This window comes from Herpailurus yagouaroundi, unplaced genomic scaffold, assembly GCF_014898765.1.
Source record: "Herpailurus yagouaroundi ecotype Mexico unplaced genomic scaffold, PumYag 184, whole genome shotgun sequence".
Taxonomy (NCBI): Eukaryota; Metazoa; Chordata; class Mammalia; order Carnivora; family Felidae; genus Herpailurus; species Herpailurus yagouaroundi.
In genome coordinates, this window is record NW_024412415.1 from 28,935,560 (window position 1) to 28,958,817 (window position 23,258).

A 23,258-nucleotide genomic window follows, 5' to 3' on the forward strand; every position below is an offset into this window, starting at 1 on the left:
CTTACTAGGCATTTCATTTTTACTCTATCACATAATTTTTAAAAACGGTGGCAAAGAAGAAAGGTTGTAGAAGTGATAAAACAGATTCATTTAGGAACTGCCATTGTAGAAAATCATTACCTGGTTATACACAGACACATGTACCTACATTGTAGATAAACACATTTCGTCTTACATACACACACACACCAAAATTAAGTATGTTGTCAGGCCATTTGGTGCTAGACAAAATACGAAATGTTACAACCGCTCCTGAAGATATCAGTGGATCATGCAAGAAAACATTTTTATCACACAGTACCTTGGTCATGAGGGGTCACAGAATAATTTTATCTCAGGCCTCAGAACTAGAATTATCTGTTTCCCTTGAACAACTGGTTTGTTATATCTTTTAGACACTGAATCTTGGGAATCATTATGCTGTTCCTCTTTGGTGGCCCACCTTTAGCCAAACATCACAGGATATGGTCTGAGGTGTACAAAATCTCACCCAGGGCTTTATCTTTCAGTTTCTTTGAGTCCTAATTCATTCACCTAATTCATCCTTTTATAAAGTATTTATTTTTATACACTAAATCAACTCCTTTGTGGAATAAGGAAGAGAGGGAATAGATTAAGAGAGTGTAGTATGAAATGCTGGATAGGTATGACAACTGTCAATCACACAGTTGAACTTACGCTTAATTAACTGTTGAGGTTTACTAAGACAGAGAAGTAGATAATACATCATGTAACACTCTTTATAAAAGAAGGATAAAGCAAAGACTGAGCATTAAACTGATTAACTTCAGTTATGTTAAGAAAGCATTTCATTCATTCACAAATCAGAAATGAAGTACCACTAGATATTAAGGATATGAATGGAAATCCTAAATAACCTGACAGAAGGATAATGTATTTTAGCTGGAAAAACCCAAACTGCCCCCACTGTTTGCCCCTCTTCATCTATACCAGGCTGAAGGCTCAGCCCACATCTCCCTTCATCTGCAAAAGAATCTGCTCTGGTTCTAGACTTTCCTATCTCTTACAAGACTCTCCCTTCATCTGCAAAAGAATCTGCTCTGGTTCTAGACTTTCCTATCTCTTACAAGACTATCTTTCTAAACATTCTGTAAAGAAAGATGATCAAGAGCAAATCTTTTTCAAAAATGTGTTTATTAATCTTTTATAAACTGTAGGAAACTCAATGTTAACAATCTTGGCAACTAAATCTAGGCTCAATCTACCTCCAGTGATCTCTCTTTCCATTCTGTTTTGAAAATATATTTTTCAAAACGTTTTAAATATTACCAAACTTGTTCTTTACAACAACCCAGTTGAGGCAAGTATAACAGGTAGTTTTCTTTTCTTTTTTTTTTTAAGTCTATTTTGAGAAAGAGAGAGAGTATACACGTATGCAAGCAGGGGAGGGGCAGAGAGAGGGAGAGAGAATCCCAAGCAGGCTCTGTGCTGTAAGCAGGAAGCCCAATGCAGGTGTTGAACTCAAAAACCATGAGATCATGACCTGAGCCAAAATCAAGAGTCAGATGCTTAACTGACTGAGCCACCAAGGTGCCCTGCATGACAGGCAGTTTTATTCCCCATTTCAAAATACAGAAGCTGGGGTTCAGAAAGATAAAAATCTTGCCCCAGGTAAAAATCAATAGTAAATCTTAAGCCTACTATGACTAAGTGAGATTTCACTATTTGTTTTCTCAAAGTATGTTGCTTTAACTACATTTATCCTCATTTTTTATCTTTTCATTTCAGTGGAAATGAATTATCAATCTACAAAACATACTGTAAAAGACATCAGGGGCATTACAATAAACCTGCCTTCTAAGAGGTCTGCTGGAAAGAAATACTAATAATACATAAATAAGTACGATGTGAGACAAACCATTAGTGGTTCATTAGAGATACTACCAAAATGTCATAGAAATAACATGAAGACTCCTGAGAGTAATGTGATCTTGGAAAGCTTTCTGGAAGAGATGACACTTTAGCCAGTTCTTAAGAAACGATAAGACCCCCATCAATAAAATCCAGGAGAAAGACATTTAAGGCAAAGAGTGCTTGAGCAGAGGCTCAAGAGGTATGTTTGGGGTCTGGCAGGTGGACTACCATGCCAAAAATACAGATTACTGCAGGGGATAACTGGTTCCAAAGGCAGGCAGGAAACATTTTCCAGAATCTTTGATTTCTTGGTAGGTAGTGCAGAATCACAAAGTTTTCTAAGTAGGAAGGGAGCGTGACCAGCTGGTATTATTTTTGTTGTGTTTTCTTTTTAATTTTTTTTAATGCTTATTAATTTTTTAGAAAAAGAGAGAGAGACAGAGCACAAGGAGGGAAGAGGCAGAGAAAGACAGAAATACACAATCCAAAGTAGGCTCCAGGCTCTGAGCTGTCAAAAAAATAAGCATTTAAAAAAAAAAAAAAAAAAAAGGCTCTAACTTTGGGAACAGGATCTAAGGAGAGGAACTGAAAAAAGTAGGGAGAGCAGTTTAAAACTACCAGTCCAAGCAAAGGTAACAAAGGCCTGAATTAAAGAGTAGAAACACTAAAAAATAAAAAAAGGGCACCTGGGTGGCTCAGTCAGTTGAGTGTCTGACTCAGCTCAGGTCATGATCTCACAGCTCGTTCAGTTCAAGCCCCACATAGACTCTGTACTGACAGCTCTGAGCCTGGAGCTTGCTTCAGATTCTGTTTCCATCTCTCTCTCTGCCCCTCACCTGCTTGTGCACTCTCTCTCTCTCTCCAATATGAATAAACATTAAAAAAAAAATGTTTTAAGAGTAGAAAGGACAGAATGGGCACAAATATTTTACCAAAGCAGGTAACAAAATAATTCATCCATTCCAAAAAAAAAACTTAGTGATTGCCTCCTACTACATACCAGGCACTATACTGCAGGTACTTGCAATACAGCAGTAAACGAAACAGCAAAAACTCCTGTCCTCAAGGAGCTTATAGTGTAGTATAGGCCAACAGAAAGTGATAAACAAAATTATGTTTGGTGCTGGGGGATGGGGGGGGGGGGAACCTAGCAAGGCAAGGTAGACAGGGACTGAATATGTGGAAAGGAGGGCAAACTACAATTTTAGACAGAGGGGTCAGACTAGGCCTCACTGAAAAGTAAAAACAGAAGGAAACACTGAAGTGAGGGAATTAGCCAGGCAGACAACAGTATTCTAGTGGGGGTAGGGGAGGGAAATAGGTAAAAGCCCTAAAAGGAGGTTGCGTGGTATGTTCATGGAAAAGGCAAGAGGCTAGTGTGATAGAAGGAGAGTCCTCAATTAAGGAGGACAGTAAGAGATCAGAGTGACAGTGGAGCCAGCATACGTAGGGTCTTGTAGGCCCCTGTAAGGACTTATGCTTCTAAAAAGCAGTCACTGGAGGTTTTGAGTAGAGAAGTAACATGATCTATGTAATAAAAACTATCACAGGGTTAGGAGACTAGATAATGAGACTGATCAGACTGAGAGGAATCTCAGAGACTATAAGAGAGGAAACATGAACTGGGAGCACAGAGATACTAATGGTAATGACTAAAAGAAGGAAAAACAAACAAAACACCATGGTACAATAAAATCTGCTTAGGGACACTGCTGAACTTTCCTTAGAGGAGGAATCTTCTTTGCTTAGAAGTTTCTCTGAAACAATACCTTTCTGTTTATGTAGTACTTTATACTTTTCAAAAGTATTTTCATATCCATCATCTCAATTTACACAATAGAGGAATTTCAGAGCTAAAAATGGAGCTTATAAACCACTCACTCAGTCCAAAAAACCAGAGTTTCTGTTTGGGCTGCCATGTGACATGACCAAAATCTCACACATTGTCATAAACACAAGAGGCACTAATGTCCTCCTATCACAGCGGGACACTAAGGCCCAGATAAGTCAAGTAACACGTATAGATTATTCACATACAAGACAGAGGGAGAGCCAAAATGCAAATCCAGCTATGAACTCCAAGTCCAAAACTACTCAAAAGTAGTAATCTCTTAGACAATTTGCACACCATAATTTACCTATCACACTACAGCATACTTTGCTCCCTGCTTCTTAGGTAAATCAGCATCTCATCTGTTTGATTTCGACTGTAAATGCCTGCAGCCCAGGTCCTGAGGCTTTTTTGGTAGGTAACTGAGAATTACTGACAGATTTTAAGTAGAGGAAATATAAACAGACTTGTGAAATGCGGAAGATGGGCACAAAACAAGCAGTAGGTCAAGAAGTTTGGAGGCTTCTGGACTAGTCCGAGCAAAAGAGAAGGAAAGTTTGAACAGAACAGTGGCAAAAAGGATGGAAAGGACATATCAGAAACATACCAAGGTTAAAATTTGCAAGACTTGACTAACTAGATGGTAGGGAGTGTGGGGGTTTGCAAAGACAAGAAAATAAGGAAAAGAAAAGGATGAATCCTGAGTAGTTAATAATACCACCTACTAAGACAGTGAATGTAAGAAAAGAAAGTTTGAGAGAAAGATGAATTTATTTTTGGATAGGTTAAGATAGGGGTAACCTCACTTGTTCAGGAGGACTGTCCACCAATGAATCAGATATATGAATTTGAAGTTTAGGAAGAAGTCAGAGCTAAAGACAGAAATCTGAGGGGCATCTGGGGGGATCAGTTGGTTGAGTGCCTGACTTCTGCTCAGGTCATAATCTCACAGTTTGTAGGTTTGAGACCTATGTCAAGCTCTGCACTGACAGCTCAGACCCTTGAGCCTGCTTCAGATCCTCTCTCTCTCTCTCTCCACCTCGCCCCACCCCCATTTGTGTGCTCTCTCTCAAATATAAAGAAATAAAATAAAACTTAAAAAAAAATAAAGATAGAAATCTGAGAATCACATTAACATATAGGTGGTAAATATCTATGCAATATAGTTATCCCATTTTTCTTAAAAGTTCTTTTTAAAAAGTTTTTACATGTCTAAAACAAACATATAGTACTTACTGTAACCAAACTCTCATATATCTATACGCTGAAAACAAAAATCCCTCTTTACTGAATCTAGGTATACCTACCAGCGCGTAACCCTCTTCATCTGATTCAGGCTGAGACAAATCAGATTCACTCCTCGATTTGATCAGTCTATAATTTGGACTTGCATGGACTAGCCGGCTCTCTGCAGTAAGACTTTCACTCCTGTCTCACATGCACAAAGAAAAGTTTTTCAATTTGGGATTGTTAGTAAACATAAAATTGATTGGAACTAGCAGCACAGACCTAATACATACACAGTGAGGAGTAATTATATCTGTCAAAGGGAAATCCTGACTCTTGTGTAAGCACAAAGCCCTTTACGATGACATCAAACCAACTTACATGCCACTACATTACAGAGAGATGCAAGAAACTTCGTATGTTTGTCAACTACTGTTGTTTATATGTATGAAAAATTGTGCCTCCTCATCTAATCAGAAATTTCTATTCCAGGCTGAATCAGTATCACTCTTTACATTACTTTAATACATTAATATATTACTTCAACCTAGTCAATTTGGATTTCCTCCTCCACATGTGTGTTCATTTCAGAAGACCACTATAACTTCAAGAACAAAGTGTTGCACTGCATAAAGTCACAAATGTTTCAAGTTTCTAGTCAGTCCCACCTGGTCATAAGTCCACCCCCTTCAGAGGCACTTGTTGAAGGCTGCTGCAACTGTCCTTCTTCCTTCCGCTTCTGAAGCTCCTCAATCACAGGACTTACTCCTAATATTAACAGGGCACACCGATGGATCACAGAGTTGCAGGCAGCGGTGTACACATCCTGACCCTCAGGAAGGTCTGTGCTGACCCTTCGCTCTTGCTGAGACTGGGGAGGTGGATCATCAGCTCGAGCCCCAGACCCTGCCCCACTGTTCATTCTATCTCGATCTCGGCTACGAGCTACTTCACGGGCTGAGAGGAAACACTGAAAGATTTCTGTAACATGCAACACAAAAACAAGGTCTTAACACATGGGGAGAGAAGAGCAAAGAAAATAACAAAAATAGTCATAAAGTTTGGATCAAAAACTTACTGAAAGAGGGAAAAGTTATTTTTTAGACATTAAATACAGCATAGTAACTAAGTTAAGATTATATTAAATACATGTAAAACATTAAACTTTTCACAAAAATTAAAATAGGAAATAATTATGCCATTATAGAATTCACATTTGGTTTATTCTATTTCTACTCTTCCTCATGAGTTAGATCAATGCTTTCCAAGTGGCCCCAGACCAGGGCATCAACATTTTCTGGGAACTTGTAACAGATGCAAATTATCAGGCCAATCCCAGACCTTCTGAATCAGAAATTCTAGGCATGGGGCCAGCAATGTGTGTTTTAACAAGCCATCCAGCTGATTTTGAGCTCTGCTGAAGTTTCAAAACGACTGAGTTAGATTAAAATAACTATTTCTGAAATGTTTATGACCTTCGTATGAAAAATGTCAGGTTACAAAAGAAACAAAATTTAAGTTGCATGAGTTAAGAATAGCCCCCCTCCCTCTCTAAAGTCTATGTAATTCCTGACATCTATACTCCGCTGTATCTCAAACACATTAAAAAAGTAAAACCACTAAAGGTCTTTGCTGAAACTGAATATGATAATAATATATAGCCAAGACTGCTTCAGAAAATCAAGTGGCATCACCAAGAATGTCCATCTAATACCAGCCCTTCCCAATTCACAAGTGTAAAAAAAACAGTGAGTTTAGTAAGGTTCTGATGCAGTGGCAGATACTTCACAACAGGAAAATAATTTTTTGTTCAAATTTGGAGTGAAGACAGTATTCTTTATGGGGCACCCAAGCAGAAAATTTGGATAAATACTAGATTCATCTGTTCATACAGAAGTATAAACTTTAAAAATGGCTTTCATATGTGTATTTTATAGAATTATTACATAATATTTTCATTATGCTGTTTGAAGTCTCATTTCTGTAAAAACCAAAGCAACAAACTCAGTACAAAGCTTGAAATCAGTTAAAGTAATTAAGAGAAGGGTCACTGGAACTTTGGGCAGATCTCATTCGATTTCCAGCTGCTACTAATCTGGCCCTAGGCATAAATTTTGCCTCCTTAAATCTCAGTTTGCCCATCTTTAAGATAAATACCAGAATGTATCTCATTAGACTATTGTAAGGATTATCCACCTATGTGAAGCATATGACCCAGTGCCCAGCATGTAACACAGGTGCTCAAAAACCGTAGCTGATTTAAAATTCTTACTCCCCAGTGACTATTATGCTTTCTTTTACTATAATTGAAGGTTACAGTTTGTTACCATGTTTTCCCCTTTGGCCTTTGTTTTCCAGAATTTTTAAACTAAGTTTTAAGTTCAACTGCAAAAGTCCCTTCAGCCTAGGTTTTTAAAATATAATTATTCTCCCTCCCCATCTCCAATCCCTTTTCTCCTCGTTTTTTTAAGTAGTTTCTGGTTTTGAGCCACCTCCATATATCATTTTTACAAGTATACAAAACACAAATAAATTGATAATAAAATGTCAAATTGATTAATACACAGAGATAATCCCAACACCAAATGCATAGCTAGCCATAATGTTTCAGTCTATAAAGTGAATATACATTTTAACTTGAAATAGCCAAATCACTCAAAAGATACTAACACATGTTTAAAAGCTTTGGTATTTCCTTTTAAACATCTAAATGAATACAATAGTTTTCTATTGTAGCCTTGAAATATACAGGTATGGAAAGTGTTACAATCACCCAGCCAACAGAATTCTCATGCATACTCTTGCTCTCTACTGACAATGGCAGTGTAGTCAGTGGGTGAAATTTATAATTTTAAAAGTGTGCCATATAAAAAGTAACTAGGCTCTCCTAGTAAGTGCTGGAAGAGGCTCTCTTCCTCACCACACAGAGGGGCCAGGCCAATGGACAAACTGGTACCCTCCAAAACAAACTGTATGACCTTACCCAATCACTCATGGGCATTATTGCATGCATAAGACTCAGTGGAACAGTTACTGGTTCTAAAAGCCTGCTTTCAGAGCTTTTCAGCCCCAAACATGCAATCCAATAGCTTCAAAATGGAACTAGCACAGTTTTTAAGAGCTGAAACATTAGCTAATGTAAATTCAGATCACCAGGAGAATATCAGATCCTTACAGAAAAACTACAGAGAAATGTTTGCCCTTCTCTTCTCCAGTCAGTTCCCCTACCATGAAGAATGCCATGATGTGGATCTGTTAATTAAGAAGGGTGTACTCACTGCCAGCTGTCATCACTTCATGTTCCCGTTCTTCTTCTTCATCCTCTGGCTCGGGATGCCCCTCTTCCCGGTCTCGCTCAGCCTGTTCTTCCATTTCAGCTTCTTCATCAATGGTCCGGGTAAACGAATGCTCCTGAGGATCAACATCTGCAGAGTCCTGGTTTTCCGAGATCTGAAAGAAACCATCAAAGCTACACTGAATATAGTTTTCAAAACTCTGAAAAACTTCATCAAAACTTTGACTTTTTGATCATGGAAAATATTGCTAAAACACATGAATTTTACTACAAAAATCCAAAAGATACACTGAATAAATCTGAAAAGATCAGAAACAATGTATGTACACAAAATATGTACAGAGACACCTATATGCTCTTTCCCTCAGTATTTTGATTAGAATGTCATGCTATTAAGTGGATTTGAATTTATACTGCTACTCAGCAATAAACTCCTACAGAACTGCAACTTAAAATGAGCTGAGTATAAAAAAACCAAGCATAAAAGGTAATTTAAGAACATGAATTTATATACCATTCAGTCTCCTTCAAGCTGTGTATGCTATTACTACTCTGTATAAATGTTTAATAATTCTAATTTAAAATTGTATTTTCCAGACTTTTTTCAGAGAGTGACACCTATGCTCTACTCTTAGCAAATTTCAATTTATAAACAGTACTGTTTTTAATTTTTTTAAATTTCTTTACTTTCCCCTGAAGAAACCACAAATTAGAAATCTGATAAGAACAATGTTAATTTTATTTCCCAGTGGTTAAGCTAACTAGCAGTCATCTAGAGGACAGAGTCCTTACAACAAAAGTTAAGAGTGTCACAAATGCCATAACAGTATGCAACATTTCTCCCACAGACTTTAGTATAAAGTACAAGTGAAAAAATTTAATGATCTTCTCAGATGCATAATAAAAGTTATTTTGTGATTGATAGCCAGTAAATAATTCAAGAATTTCACAGAGATGGGGATACTGAGCAGTCAGTCAGACTCATATAATACATTAAAAAGTCATTTATCCCCATAATATGTAAGTTTCAAATCTGAGCCTCAACAAAACAGCATATTAATACATTTCCTGGACTTTCAAGGTCACTAATAGTTAGATTCACAAATGTTAAATCCGTGCATGCCAAAAGAATTCTATAGTACAAATGCAGAGACAGAGTTTGGTTTTTAAAATCTAAGACCTCAGTAACAGGGTGCAAATCATCTAATGTATAAAGTTTCAAAGTAAGCATTTCTGAAGCTGATGTACAATCCAGGCTTATAATTTATAGGATCATGTTATCAGGATTACCCAGCACTTTAAAAATTGACTATTTTTGCTGCAAGAATAACTTCTGGAGTAATCTTTAAGAAAAGGTTTCAATCTTTACCACCAGTGGTGGACAATTCTAATCATGATAAGGCTTTCTTCCTTATGTTCAGCTAACAGTGATTTTCCATTCAGTTGTTACCTTTTGGTGCTGCCTATGCCCTCTAGAAAAAGAAACACCCTTACTTCCTCTTCTACATGGAAGCTTTTTAAGTATTGTTAAGGCAGCTATCATGTGACTCTCTTCTGTTTTCATTTCCCTAGGCTAAATGTTTTTGACACTTTCAGTTTTTATATAAGATGACTTTCAGACCTTTCACCAATCCAAGGTAGCTTTTGTTAATGTCCCTCATAAATTATGGCACCCCAAATTAAAAGGATAATTCAAATGTGGTCTGATCAGCACAAAATAAAGGAATAATATTTCATATGGTTTGGACAACTCAATTTATTCTTACTTATACAGCCTATGAATATACAAACTTTCTTAGCAGCCATATCACTTGATAAATGTGGTGTTAAATAAACCCCAAATTTTTTACTCATCCAATTTCTTCACTATAAAAAGAAGTATGTACTCGGTATTTATTGAATATCTGCAATGATCAAGGCACATTTTTTCCCCTCACATAAACCAATAAGAAGCTATGTCTCATAGCTTGCAGAAAAACAGAAATTGACTGATTTCCAACTTTACCCATCTGTCTCGTGATGATGACCTGGTCTGAATAAGTTCAAGGTTCTTGCAAGCAAGTAAACGACTTCGAACTTTGTACACACAACGGTACACTTCTGACAAGCTTTTACCAGGCTGATATCTAAATAAAGAACCAAAATAGAAAAGTTACCTAATTTCTAACATCATGAGAGCAAATATTTGTCTGAGGATAGTTTTAAGTTACTTGCCGGCTTTCTCCACATGCTTGGCTAAGTAAATTTGTATGTTTCAGAAGGGCTGCAAGAACAAATCTAGACACAGTGTCCAAGAGTGACTCGTTACTTAAAGTTGCACTGTCCCAATCTGAAAACAAAAATGATTCATTAACATTTAAAAGGGCTCAGAAAACAGTTCAGAGATAATTTTAATAGCTTTAGTAATCCAACAGGTGAATGTTATCATTTCCTAAACGTTAACAAATGCACCTACTAGGTCCTATATACTGTTCTGTGTGCTAGGGATATAGCAGTCAACAAAACTAAGTCCCTGATCTCACAGAATTTATATTCTAGTTGGGGGGTGGGAGACACCAATAAATATAAACATTAATATGACAGGAAAGTGCTATGGAGAAAAATAAAGCAGGGCAAAGAGAACAGGGAGTACCATACTATTTCATACAGGCTAGTTTGCAAAGATCTCTGATAAGGTACAGGTGAGTAGAGATGTAGACAAAATCGGGAAAGGTACCACAGAGAAATAGTGTCTCCTCAGAAAAAAACTAGTGTAGAGGCCCTGAGGTGGGTTCAAGGAGGCCAGTGTGGCCAGAACAAAGTGTGCACACATAAGTTGTAGGAGACATTAGAAAGTCGGCTGGAGACTAGATCACACAGGGCCTGCAGGCCACTGCAAGTCCTTTAGATTTTATTATAAGGGAAACAGGAAGCACCATTAGAAGGCTTTGAGTGGAAATACAATATGATCTGATTTGTGTTTTAAGAGGCCAACTATAGCTGCTGAGTAGTGAACCAGATATGGACTGCAACAGCAGTACTGCAGTAACTCAAGTGAGGAATGATGGTGACTCAGACCAGAGCAGTAGCAGTGGAGGTAGGAAGAAGCGGTCAGATTCCAAAAGCGTTTTGAAGGCAGAGTTGACAGGATTTGTTGATGGATCAGATGTGTGAATACGAGAAGTCAAAGTTGACTAGAAATGTACTTAGACTGTGGCTGATTTACTTAGACAGCCAGACCACAGGAAGAACGCTTTGGGGAAATAAGGAGCTGGAATCAGGAGTATGGTTTTGAATACTGTCTATTAAGCATCCTAGTAGAGATATTGTGTAAACTAGTCAAGTGTGAATATATGTGGTATTTGAAGCCATTAAGTAGATACTGTGAATACAAAAATGAAATGAAATGAAGTGGGTAAGAAACAAAACAACAATGGACACAGATGAGTACGTGCAATAGAAAACCCAAATCACAGCATCAGATGATGAGAACTAGGCAGGTGCTTTCTTTAATTCCACGTTAGCATACTAATGCTGTACTTTAAAAATGTAGTACATGCAGTAGATTCCAAATAGGGGTGGGAGGTTTACTGTCCACTAGACTTTTAATTTGACAGATTTACCAAGCTACTTAAAAATAAAAACAAACAAAAAACACCCATGGAAAATATCAAGCCCCAAGTCAACATTATTTGTTCTTAATCCCTTCTTAAAACTCCTATCTCAAGAGATAAAATTTTATATCTTGGTTTTCCAGTCATTTCTGTAGGCTTAGGTAAAAACTAAGTTCAGACTTACCTATTTTACAGGTAAAAAAAAAAAAAAAAAAAAAAAACCCTGACATATAAACATGCATGATTTTAAAAAAATCTTATAGGCCACAGCAAATCTTAAACGATAGACTGTATTACATAAAAAATTTTCCACATTAAGTTCTTGAGAAATCATCTGTTCCAAGGGAATGCTTGCTATTCTGACAGCTGCTATGACTTAAAATCAAACAATGACCCATATCAAGGACTCTAATGCTCAACTTAAAATGCAAACTATAGACCCTCTGCTGTTTCCAATTTAGCAAGAGATTATCCTCCTATAACAATTTGTAAAGTAATGGGTTCTTTTCTTCATTAAAGTTATGGTCATTTCAGGGGCGCCTGGGTGGCGCAGTCAGTTAAGCGTCTGACTTCAGCCAGGTCACGATCTCGCGGTCCGTGAGTTGGAGCCCCGCGTCAGGCTCGCGTCAGGCTCTGGGCTGATGGCTCAGAGCCTGGAGCCTGTTTCTGATTCTGTGTCTCCCTCTCTTTCTGCCCCTCCCCCGTTCATGCTCTGTCTCTCTCTGTCCCAAAAATAAATAAACGTTGAAAAAAAGAAAATTAAAAAAAAAAAAAAAAAAGTTATGGTCATTTCATATCAAACACTACAGAACACTTCCACTATTCAGGTATAAAGTCTAAGCTACAGTGTACAAGCAATTCCACAAAGGGAGCCATACAATGAGTTTTTATTCATCTTATGTTTATATCTTGTTCTAGCTGCAGGGGTGCCTGGGTGGCTCAGCTGGTTGAGCGTCTGACTTCAGCCCAGGTCATGATTTCGCGGTTTGTGAGTTCAAGCCCCGCGTCAGGCTCTGTGCTGACAGCTCAGAGCCTGGAGCCTGCTTCCGATTCTGTGTCTCCCTCTCTCTCTCTGCCCCTCCCCTGCTCACGCTCTGTCTCTCTCTGTCTCTCAATAATAAACGTTAAAAAAAAAAAAATTCCTAACTGCAATTAACAAGTGACATGATAAAAAAAAAACAAAACCCTAACTGAACATTCCAAGCAAATAATGCAAATATGAGAGAATATCAGAAAACACAACTTAGAAAGTAAATTTTTTTCCTCCTCCATTACCATACTTTTCCACTTCTGCTTAGAGTCAACACAATACAGAATGAATAAATAAAATGAATAAACTGGATGAAATTAAACTTTCAAAGGTATCATATCTAATGGTGTTTTAAAGATGTAAACAAGGGGCGCCTGGGTGGCGCAGTCGGTTAATCGTCCGACTTCAGCCAGGTCGCGATCTCGCGGTCCGCGAGTTCGAGCCCCGCGTTGGGCTCTGGGCTGATGGCTCGGAGCCTGAGGCCTGTTTCCGATTCTGTGTCTCCCTCTCTCTCTGCCCCTCCCCCGTTCATGCTCTGTCTCTCTCTGTCTTAAAAATAAATAAACGTTGAAAAAAAAAATAAAGATGTAAACAATATGCACCTCATTTCATGTTTATTACACAAAATGAAAGACAATAAAAGGTAAAAAAATGTATTTACTTTTACTATTTTTATCACAGAAGGAAGACAATTCAAAGAATAGGGGGAAACTAAATATATGATAAGAAAAAACACCCAGAGAAGACAACTTATGGATATGGGATTCTGAACAATCAAGGTCATTATTAAAAAGGAAAGCATGGGAACTAAAAAGAAATCAGGTATGCCTTTTTAAAACTTGTATATAAGGTTAATTTTATTTATCAAATAACATTAGAAATTGAAGTAACACTACATACTTGCATGGCACTTTACTACTGTACTCAACAGTCCATCTTATTTCAAATCGGTATCTTCACTAGCACTCTGTAGTGGGCAAATGTTTTACAGGGAAGGAAAATGACCAGGCTTCGACTTCTACATATACAGCTTTTTAGTTCTTACCCTAGGGCTTACAAAGGGAAGAGATTCATTAACAGGCTCTTAAACTAGGTCTATTTACACTGCAGGGATCCTGCAGTAAAATGTTTGCCTCTGCATTTATCTTTTATGTAAATCTCAATGTTCCCATAGTAGGTTTGCTAAATTGCATGCCTAGAATATTTTCCACAAAGAAGAAAAAGAAACTCATGTTTAATGTTATTTGTAAAATACTTTTTTCTATAAAAAGTAAGGTGATTCCTGTGATTTTCTATTGATACATATCACAAATATTTTAGTATCACAAGCTATCTCCATATTTACCAACTTCATCCCCTTCATCTTACCTTTACTAACAGCATAATCCTGCATGCTTATCCAAAGACTTCGAGCAGGCTCTTTTGAACAACCCAATGCCAAGTCTACATAGACAGCAATTTCAGGCCGCAGTTTATAATCAAAAGGCTTCTGTTCTTCATTTCCCGAAAGAGCTACTTCTAGCAGGCAACTCATACATTTATCTAAAAAGAATTATTCAAATTATCAATTTTAAACCTGAATAATTATGGTGCTACAAATAAAATCTCAGCACTTTTATTTAATCCATATGAAATAATACCTTTCAAACCATTTTAAGTAGATGCTACAAAGGTAAAGTCCTTTAACATTTCTCACTGGGAGGTAGTATCACCTTCTAATCACAGCCAGAAGGATGTGTGACCACAACATCCAGGGAGGAGTTGTGGCATTTTGGTAGGCAGGGGTCAGGGAGGCTAAATGTCCTACATGTGCAGGTCCTGTAGAACTCTTTTGTTCAAAATGGAAGGATATCCTCACTGAGAAATATGGGAACACAGGGAAAGGGACTAGACAATAACTTAATCTTTTTTTCTAGAATTAAGGGAAAATAATCAGTTAAGTACCATTCAAGAGAGAGCAAAGATACCATGAACAATTTCTCTACTGATATTTACATTTGTTCAAGTGGTTCCTAACCTTTTAATGAGACATTTTGGCATTCAGAATTCATTTCCCATTAAAAAAAATAGCTAAAATGACAGGTTTGGGACTAATACCAAAAGTCAATGTAACCCACAAGAGAACTGAATTACCATATATTTACAATTTTACAAAGGACAGTAACCTTTTCCTAATACATGGAAGTATTTTTTTTAAGTGTATTTAGAGAGAAAGTGTGAGTGGGGGAGGGGCAGAGAGAGAGAGAGAGAGAGAGAGAGAGAGAATGAATGAATGAATGAATCCCAAGTAGGCTCCGCACTGTCAACGTAGAGCTCAATGCAGGCCTTGAGTTCACAAACTGTGAGATCACGACCTGAGCCAAAGTCAGATGCTTAACTGAGTGAGCCACCCAGTCATCCCTGCAAGTATTTAAACATAAAATGTAACCAACTGACTAAAGTAAATGTAACAGAAATATGAGGAAGGTAGAGATAAAGATATTTTTATCCTCAGGAGGACATTTGCAACTACCATAGAACTAAACACTAACAGCACTGGAAACATATTTACAATGTTAAACATTCCTTGAAAAACCATGATTTTACTTTTCTTGGTACAACTGTATCCTAAGTGCCAGTCTAGCAGCATCAGCCATGGCTAGAATCACTATCTGGTTCATAATTGATATGATGAATAGATACTCTATTTGGAAAAGGGAGAAAATCTTAAACTGCTCTTCTCAATCCCACTCCCCAACCCTCCAAAATCCAAAGCAGAATATGGGAATTTTGACTTGATTTCTATCTACTGTTTTCCCTCTCGGTTGAGATCCTCTTAGATGGAGATTTCTCTTAGACTTTCCTTCTTGGACACTGAGTCTCTTTCTCTCATCAGAGGAATAATGAATTTGAGGTCAGTAAGACCACATAAGCTGTCTAATCAACTCCTTTTATGGATCAAAGTTAGAGACCCAGAGAGACTAAAGGATCAATCCTAAATAAAACAACTAGATCATCTGTTCAGGAACTGGAGAGGTCATCATGTTCTGATAGTCTGAGAGCTACCTTACCAGCAAAGTACACAAATGGGAGATGAGGCAGGAAACAGAAACCCCAAAAGGTCCATAAATGGGGAGGAAAAAATGAGGAATTACACAAGTAGCATCAGCATCAAAGTAGACAGGTTGCAGTTGGGGGGAGGTGGAGAGAAGGGACTGCCACTCACATCTGGGAGGTGTTTGAAAACTGAGTCATGGAAACTTTACAGAGCTTTACATTCTATGAAACAGTTTCATAACCTCCAACCCCCAGAACACAATAATCAAAGCATTTTCCCATTTTTATGAATTAAATGACTTTGCTCAAAATGAGTGATAAGTAATAACAGAGTGGAACCAGACCTACATTGTCCTAGTTTGGAGGCTTTCACTATACAATGCTGCAGGATTTTACTTTTTCTGAAGGCTCCAAATTACAAATCTCAGGTCCCCCACCCAGCTAATGTTTCATTTGTTTGCTATCAGTTCTTTATTCAGCAAACCCAGAATAAGAGAAAGCTCCAATGGAGGTACAAACACAAGCATGTATTTTAAACGTTATAGAGAAGCACATTACCTAACTGAGGGGTGTCCATTTCTACACCATCACTAAAAAGTGGTGTTTTCATCCAATATGCGGTGTCCTGTTCCTCTGGAGACACAGGGGAGCCCTGAAGCATACCACCAAGACACCGCCCAATAAGGAGAGCAATCGTTCTTTCCAGATCCACAAGCCACACCCAGGACTGAGCTGGCTGAGGTAACGGCATGCCGGCAGGATCAATCAGTTCTGGTCCTCCTGAAGACAAAATCATTAATAACTGTGTCTTATCTGGTATTCAAGAGTCTCAATCTTTCTCATTTCTATTGCACTGCAGTAAGATATTGAAGCAAATTAATTTTACATTGAAAATATAAATTATAACACTTTCTGTATTTATTCTCTTCACTAGGCTAATTTAAATATATTCTAATAAGTTTGCCATCAAATAAAAACTTCCTTTGTAAAGTTACTAATTTTAAGATAAATATTAAAACAGTATAAGACAAAAATATCCCAAGGGATTGTTTTCCTACTTTTAATTATCCATATCAAATTTCACCATAACAGTGAGTACCTGAGGCAGCTCATCCCTCCAAAATCGATACAAGAGTTGTTTTAGTAAAATGACTTATTATTAAATTTTTTTGAGAGAGAGAGAGAGAGAGAGAGAGAGAGAGAGAGAGAGTGTATGCACACAAGCAGGGAAAGGGAAGAGGGAGAAGGAGGGAGAGACTCCTAAGTTTTAAAGGCCTGAATTGAGAACTGTCTGGTACTGAAATCCACACCCATGCTTCCTTACTATCATCTGTTTTTAAAAGCTATTCACTTAAAAAAGAAAAACTACACTTAGCCATTAAGAACAGATGTCAATGAAATCCTTAAAGAAAAACAAAGAAGATCAACAAATCAAAAGCTTGTTATTTGAAAAGACTGATAAAATGGACAAACCTCTAACATAATCCAGAAATAAAAGATGGCATAAATTTAAAAATTAGAAATAAAAAATAGGATGTAACCACAGACACAATAGAGATTTTTTAAAAACCATCAATGAGTGGGGCACATGGGTGGCTTGGTTAGTTAAGTGTCCGACTCTTAACTTTGGCTCAGGTCATGATCTCACAAATTTGAGTTTGAGCCCTGCATCAGGCTCTGCGCTGACAGTGCAGAGCCTGATTGGGATTCTGTTCCCCTCTCTCTACCCCTCCCCCACTTGGTGTGTGTCTCTCTCTCTCTCTCTCTCTCTCTCTCTCTCTCAAAATAAATTTAAAATACTTTAAAGAAACCATTAATTCCCACTACTGTAAATTTGTTATTTGGCATTATTTAGCAGATTATTTGCCAAAGCCACAATATATCTAAATGTGGGGAATAATAAAGAAACAAAGAAAGCAAGAAAGAAGCCATTAATGAGTATTATGAACAATTTTAAGCCAATAAATCTGAAACACAACAAAATTATATTTTCCAGAAAAATATCAACTCCCAATTTTAGAAGAAACAAAAAGCTAGATGACAACAATAACCACTAAGGAAAGAAAATTAATAGTCAAAGTCTATCCATATGCCAGAGCCAGGTAGTTTTATAGATTAAAGTCTTCTAAAGCTTCAAAAAGAGAGAACCTCTATTTTATACGAATTATCTCAGAGAAAAGAGAAAAAAGGGAAGACTCCAAACAGATGCTATGAGATTAGTATAACTGTGGTAGTAAATGACACAAAGAATGGGAAATCATAGAAAAATATCAGTTATGAGAATACAGATGCAGAAATCTAAAATAAATGATACCTAACTCACCTAATACAAACAGATGAATCTTAAAAAGTTCTGATATACTTTAGGAAAACAAGAGTAAACCTGGAATAGTTCCATATAAAGCCTAATCAACACTGTGCTACAGTTGTAACCTTGATACTCAACTTCACCTAACTCTAGTTGGTACAGAACCATACAATGCTAAAGTAAGACAGGCCCTCAGTGTCATCTTGTCCAATCCCAATCCTTCCAGAAGAAACCAAGGTTTAAGAAATTATAAGCAACTTGCCCAAGATCATACAACCAAGTCACTAGTTTTATGCCTTAGTCCAGGATTCTTTCTAATAAAACATGTGGCCTCACTTAAACTTGAAAGGTTTTTAAGACTTCAATAATCAAACTCCTTTGATGACCTTATGATAGACTTTTTTTTTTTAATTTTTTTTTTTAACGTTTATTTATTTTTGAGACAGAGAGAGACACAGCATGAACGGGGGAGGGGCAGAGAGAGAGGGAAACACAGAATCGGAAGCAGGCTCCAGGCTCTGAGCCATCAGCCCAGAGCTGGACGCGGGGCTCAAACTCGCGGACCGCGAGATCGTGACCTGAGCCAAAGTGGGACGCTTAACCCACTGAGCCACCCAGGCGCCCCGATGACCTTATGATAGACTTTAATGGAAAAATGGCATTAATGTTTTCTAGACATGGTACTTTAAGCTATATACAACTGAATGAGATCATCAATATTTTATAAATTGGAGTGAATTCATGTGCCATGCCTAAAATCAGAATGCTGTATGTATATATGTGTATATATACATAGGCATGCACACACACTATATATGGATATATAAACGTACATATACACACACGTATAAATATATATACGTATACGTACACGTATAAATATACATACGTATACGTATATATATGTATGTATATATGTATATGTATGTATGTATATGTATGTACGTATGTATATACACGTATATATATATATTCTATCAAGTGCCTTAAAAAAAAGCCCACGCACGATAAAGATAGATTCTCATTTTTTACATTCAGTTATCTATATATCCAACGAAAATATAAAATATTTTACTGTCAAAGAGATTTAAAACTAAAGATTCTCTTCATTTAAGAAATAAAATTTTCTAGTCAAATCAATCCATTGATTTTAAAATGTGTCATCACGCTGCTGACTGAACTATGAAAGAATGCTTTATTATCCGATGTAAAATATGTCCTAATTTCAACCATGTCAAAATTAGAAAAAAACGTGTCTCAGAATCAATGAAATGTACTATTGAAACCTGATGACCATGTAAAGACCCTATTTATGCACTGTTACATATGAGCACCTTTCTTAAGTTTTCCCATTTCAGCTGCCCTTTAGACTGCAAGTTCCTACACCATAACAACCTTACCCTTGGATTACATAAAACACCCAAGTGACAGATATGATTTACCTGATGCGTGCAAGAAGAACTTTTCTCAAAAGCATTATTTATTGTTTTACTCTCCTTACTTACCATGAAGAGGCCACTGTAACTCTTGGTCTTCTAAAAGAGCAGCAGCTGGCAGGAGTCTATTAAGGCAATCAAGAGGTGGCAGCAAGTCGAGGAGGTAACTCAAGAGAGGCCGTGCCACCGACACAGGGAGTAACAGTAGGGAGTTAACAATCTGGCAGAGCATACTCCCTGCAGCTGAGACGTATATCACATCTATGAAAGGTAAGAAATTCAACATGGATCAATTGTTTCAAACTTTAAAAAGAAAAAACCTAAGAAATACTATTTTAGCTTAAAACTAGAGCACACTAATTCAGTAATTCTTTGTCAAACATCTATGTGGCAGCTGATGTGGTATTAGTATTTACTCACTTCCAGAAAGTACCACCAGCAGAAACTTTGTGGGAAAACACACATATCCTTGTGCCAACACATTCAAAAGATTAAAGCTGCTTCCCTTAAAATGCATTATGAATTTCTCATTCACAAGTTTATCCTCATTTTCAGATTTACTCAAGAAATACTCATTGACTACAACACACAAGGCACTGTTCTAGGTGAAAAGGAGACAGCCGTGAACAAAGAACTAAAAACTCCTACCCTCATGATACTTACATTCTATGTGTTTTGTTTTTTATTTTATTTATGTTATGTTTTGAGAGAGAGAAAGAGAGAGGGCTTGTGCAAGAGTCGGGGAGGGGAAGAGAGAGTGAGACAGAATCTTAAGCAGTGCAGAACCCGATGCGGGGCTCGATCCCACAACCCTGGGATCATGACCTAAGCCAAAATTAAGAGTTGGAGATGCTCAACCGACTGAGCCACCCAGGTGCCCCTCTATGTTTTTTAAAACGAATTTACTTTTCTTAAAAAAATCAAGGTCACTTCAAAGCATCTGTCTTTTCATCTGTATTGGTTTTAAATTAATTTTATTTCAATATTTCATCGTATTTGGGGGCAGGGAGGATCTTCAGAGATGAGCTCAGTTTGAACGAATTTTTAATACCTATGGAACAACAAAATGGAGGTGTCCAGAAAACAATGGTTTTAGTTTCTTTCTTTCTTTTTTCAGTTGGGGAAATTCAGAAATAAGGTGGTTTTGAAGAGACATACTGAATTTTAGTTGCCTTTGAGACAACCAAGAAGAGACACCCAGTAGATAACTACAAAAGGCTTTAATAGTGTGAAAAAGGAATTCTCAGCCAGATGCAGATACAGGAATCAACATATAGTCAAAGAAAATGGGACCAGATAAGATCAGTTAGGGAGAAAAGAGGGTTGAGGGCAAAATTCAGAGAGTCTTAAACATTAAAGGGCATGTCCAAGAGAGAGGAACTTATAGGAACCAAGTGGAAAAAAGCAAACAGAGGGACAGAGTAAAAAGATGATTGTGACTACACAGAAACCAAGAAAAAGAAAGCATTGCCAGGAGGAAAGTGAAACACTTGGCATATGCTGAAGAAAGGTAAAGAAACAGCAAATAAAAATTCACTTTATGCCATTTAAAATTAATCTTTTTGAGCATGTATCATCCAACGCCTTTAAATTAGGGCTCTTCCGGGGGTGCCTAGGTGGCTCAGTGGGTTAAGTGTCTGACGCTTGATTTTGGTTCAGGTCATGATCTCATAGTTTTGAGATCAAGCCCCAAGTCAGCCGCCATGCTGGGCATGGAGCCTGCTTAAGATTTTCTCTCTCCCTTTCCTTCTGCCTCTCCCCCACTTGCTCTTGCATGCTCTCATTCACATGCACTCTTTCTCAAAAAAATTAAAAAATTTAAAAACAATAAATTAGGGCTCTTTCATGCCAATCAGCATCTTTTAAGATCAGTCATATCAATCACTATTACCATCACCCCCAAACCAAAATCAAAAAGATCTTCAATAGGAAGGAGATTCAAGATCATTCCTATTCCATTCAGAGGTTTCACTCCCTTAAGGCTTTGGAAAGGCTAAGAATTCTTGCTTTACAATCACTAATTAAATGTCAAATCTAGTACCAAACACACCTCTTAATTTTTCTCCAACACTGCCATTCCAAGGACTTTCCTTGAGCAAATTTGCCGAACGTGAATAAATATCTGTGGCATGAGGCAACAAGAGCTGAAGGTGTTTATGAAGCAATGCCACGCTGCTTGAGTTCTAGGGGAGAAAAGTTCCTATATTACTACTGTAAAACATTCAAGGTACAGAAATATCATAGTTTACCCAAATATCTGAGTTTCAAGGTCCCTGAGAGATCATCATTAAAGGCAAACAATCACATACCTCACTAATGTTATTGATATGGCAAAATGCCAGCAGTTGTTTCTGCAGTGAACATAGGAGTTCATGAAGATGAGCAGGCTGACTGTTTTCCGAAGATGATGTTCCAAGTAGAAATTTATCACTATTCTTTTCTAGCTCTCCAAATGCTTGATCCTAAGATGATACATAAAAGAAGATTAAATCCGAAATACTTAAAAATAAAAGTAATGTCCTACCATAAATGATTGACTTAAGAAGCCACTGTCTCCTTTCTCCTGTTATCAATCTTTAAATCTTTGCGCTATTGTTCTTAGCTATTACATAGCAAGATTTGTCAAGCAATTTCAATTTGTTTTACTGTTTAAACAAAAGTAATGTGCATTTCACCACAGAAACTTTGAAAATTGAGAAAACCATATAAGATCCACAAACATATTTCAACATCTTAATGCTGTTGCTTTCCATACCTCTTGTGTAAAAGTTTTGTTTCCACATACTGTGAAATGACACAAATGAACACCTGAACACAATTATTCAAAATTAAATTAGGTTATGATTATAAAAAAATAGGGGCGCCTGGGTGGCGCAGTCGGTTAAGCGTCCGACTTCAGCCAGGTCACGATCTCACGGTCCGTGAGTTCGAGCCCCGCGTCGGGCTCTGGGCTGATGGCTCAGAGCCTGGAGCCTGCTTCTGATTCTGTGACTCCCTCTCTCTCTGCCCCTCCCCCCTTCATGCTCTGTCTCTCTCTGTCCCAAAAATAAATAAACGTTGAAAAAAAAAATTAAAAAAAAAAAATGATTTCAACTATACTGAAAAAATAGGCAGAAAAAAAAGAAATGGACTAAAGAGACATAACAACTAAATATAGTGTGATCCTGGATTGGGAGAAGGGGTTGCTATAAACACATTATTGCGACACTTATACAAATCTCAATATGGATTGTATATTAGATAATAGTTCTGTATCAATGTTAAATTTTCTGAATTCAGTAATTGTTCTGCTGTTATGCAAAAGAATACCCTTCTTAAGAAATACATGCTTACGTGCTTAAGAATAGCCAGGAGGGCATTTATAACTTACTCTCAAACTATTTAGAAAGATAGAGAGATAGATAGATAGATAGATAGATAGATAGATAGATAGATAGATAGATAGATGAAGCTAATTTAGCTAAAGGGTAGAAGGGATTCTTTGATTCTTGAAAGTCTTATATAAGTTTTAAATTAGTTCAAGCTAAAAATATTTTTTTAAAAATTGTTCCTGTAGAGGCGCATGGGTGGCTCAGTCAGTTAAGCGTCTGACTTTGGTTCATGGTCCATGGGTTCAAACCCCACATC

The 23,258-nt window shown here is 37.2% G+C and overlaps 1 protein-coding gene across 9 annotated transcripts in view; it reads right to left on the reverse strand.

Moving 5' to 3' along the window:
- Positions 1 to 23,258, reverse strand: part of HERC1 (HECT and RLD domain containing E3 ubiquitin protein ligase family member 1) — a 190,220-nt gene that overhangs the window by 89,305 nt on the left and 77,657 nt on the right. For 7 of the 9 annotated variants that reach the window (XM_040492922.1, XM_040492920.1, XM_040492921.1 and 4 more), the window contains exons 15-24: positions 21,941 to 22,093; positions 21,682 to 21,814; positions 19,701 to 19,892; positions 16,446 to 16,667; positions 14,220 to 14,393; positions 10,443 to 10,557; positions 10,234 to 10,354; positions 8,212 to 8,383; positions 5,602 to 5,941; positions 5,014 to 5,134 (exon numbers count right to left, since the gene is read on the reverse strand). In XM_040492922.1, coding sequence (XP_040348856.1) covers positions 5,014 to 5,134; positions 5,602 to 5,941; positions 8,212 to 8,383; positions 10,234 to 10,354; positions 10,443 to 10,557; positions 14,220 to 14,393; positions 16,446 to 16,667; positions 19,701 to 19,892; positions 21,682 to 21,814; positions 21,941 to 22,093 — 1,743 coding nt within the window. The remainder of the gene's footprint in view (positions 1 to 5,013; positions 5,135 to 5,601; positions 5,942 to 8,211; positions 8,384 to 10,233; positions 10,355 to 10,442; positions 10,558 to 14,219; positions 14,394 to 16,445; positions 16,668 to 19,700; positions 19,893 to 21,681; positions 21,815 to 21,940; positions 22,094 to 23,258) is intronic. The other 2 variants (XM_040492927.1, XM_040492925.1) reach the window with 1 other exon arrangement.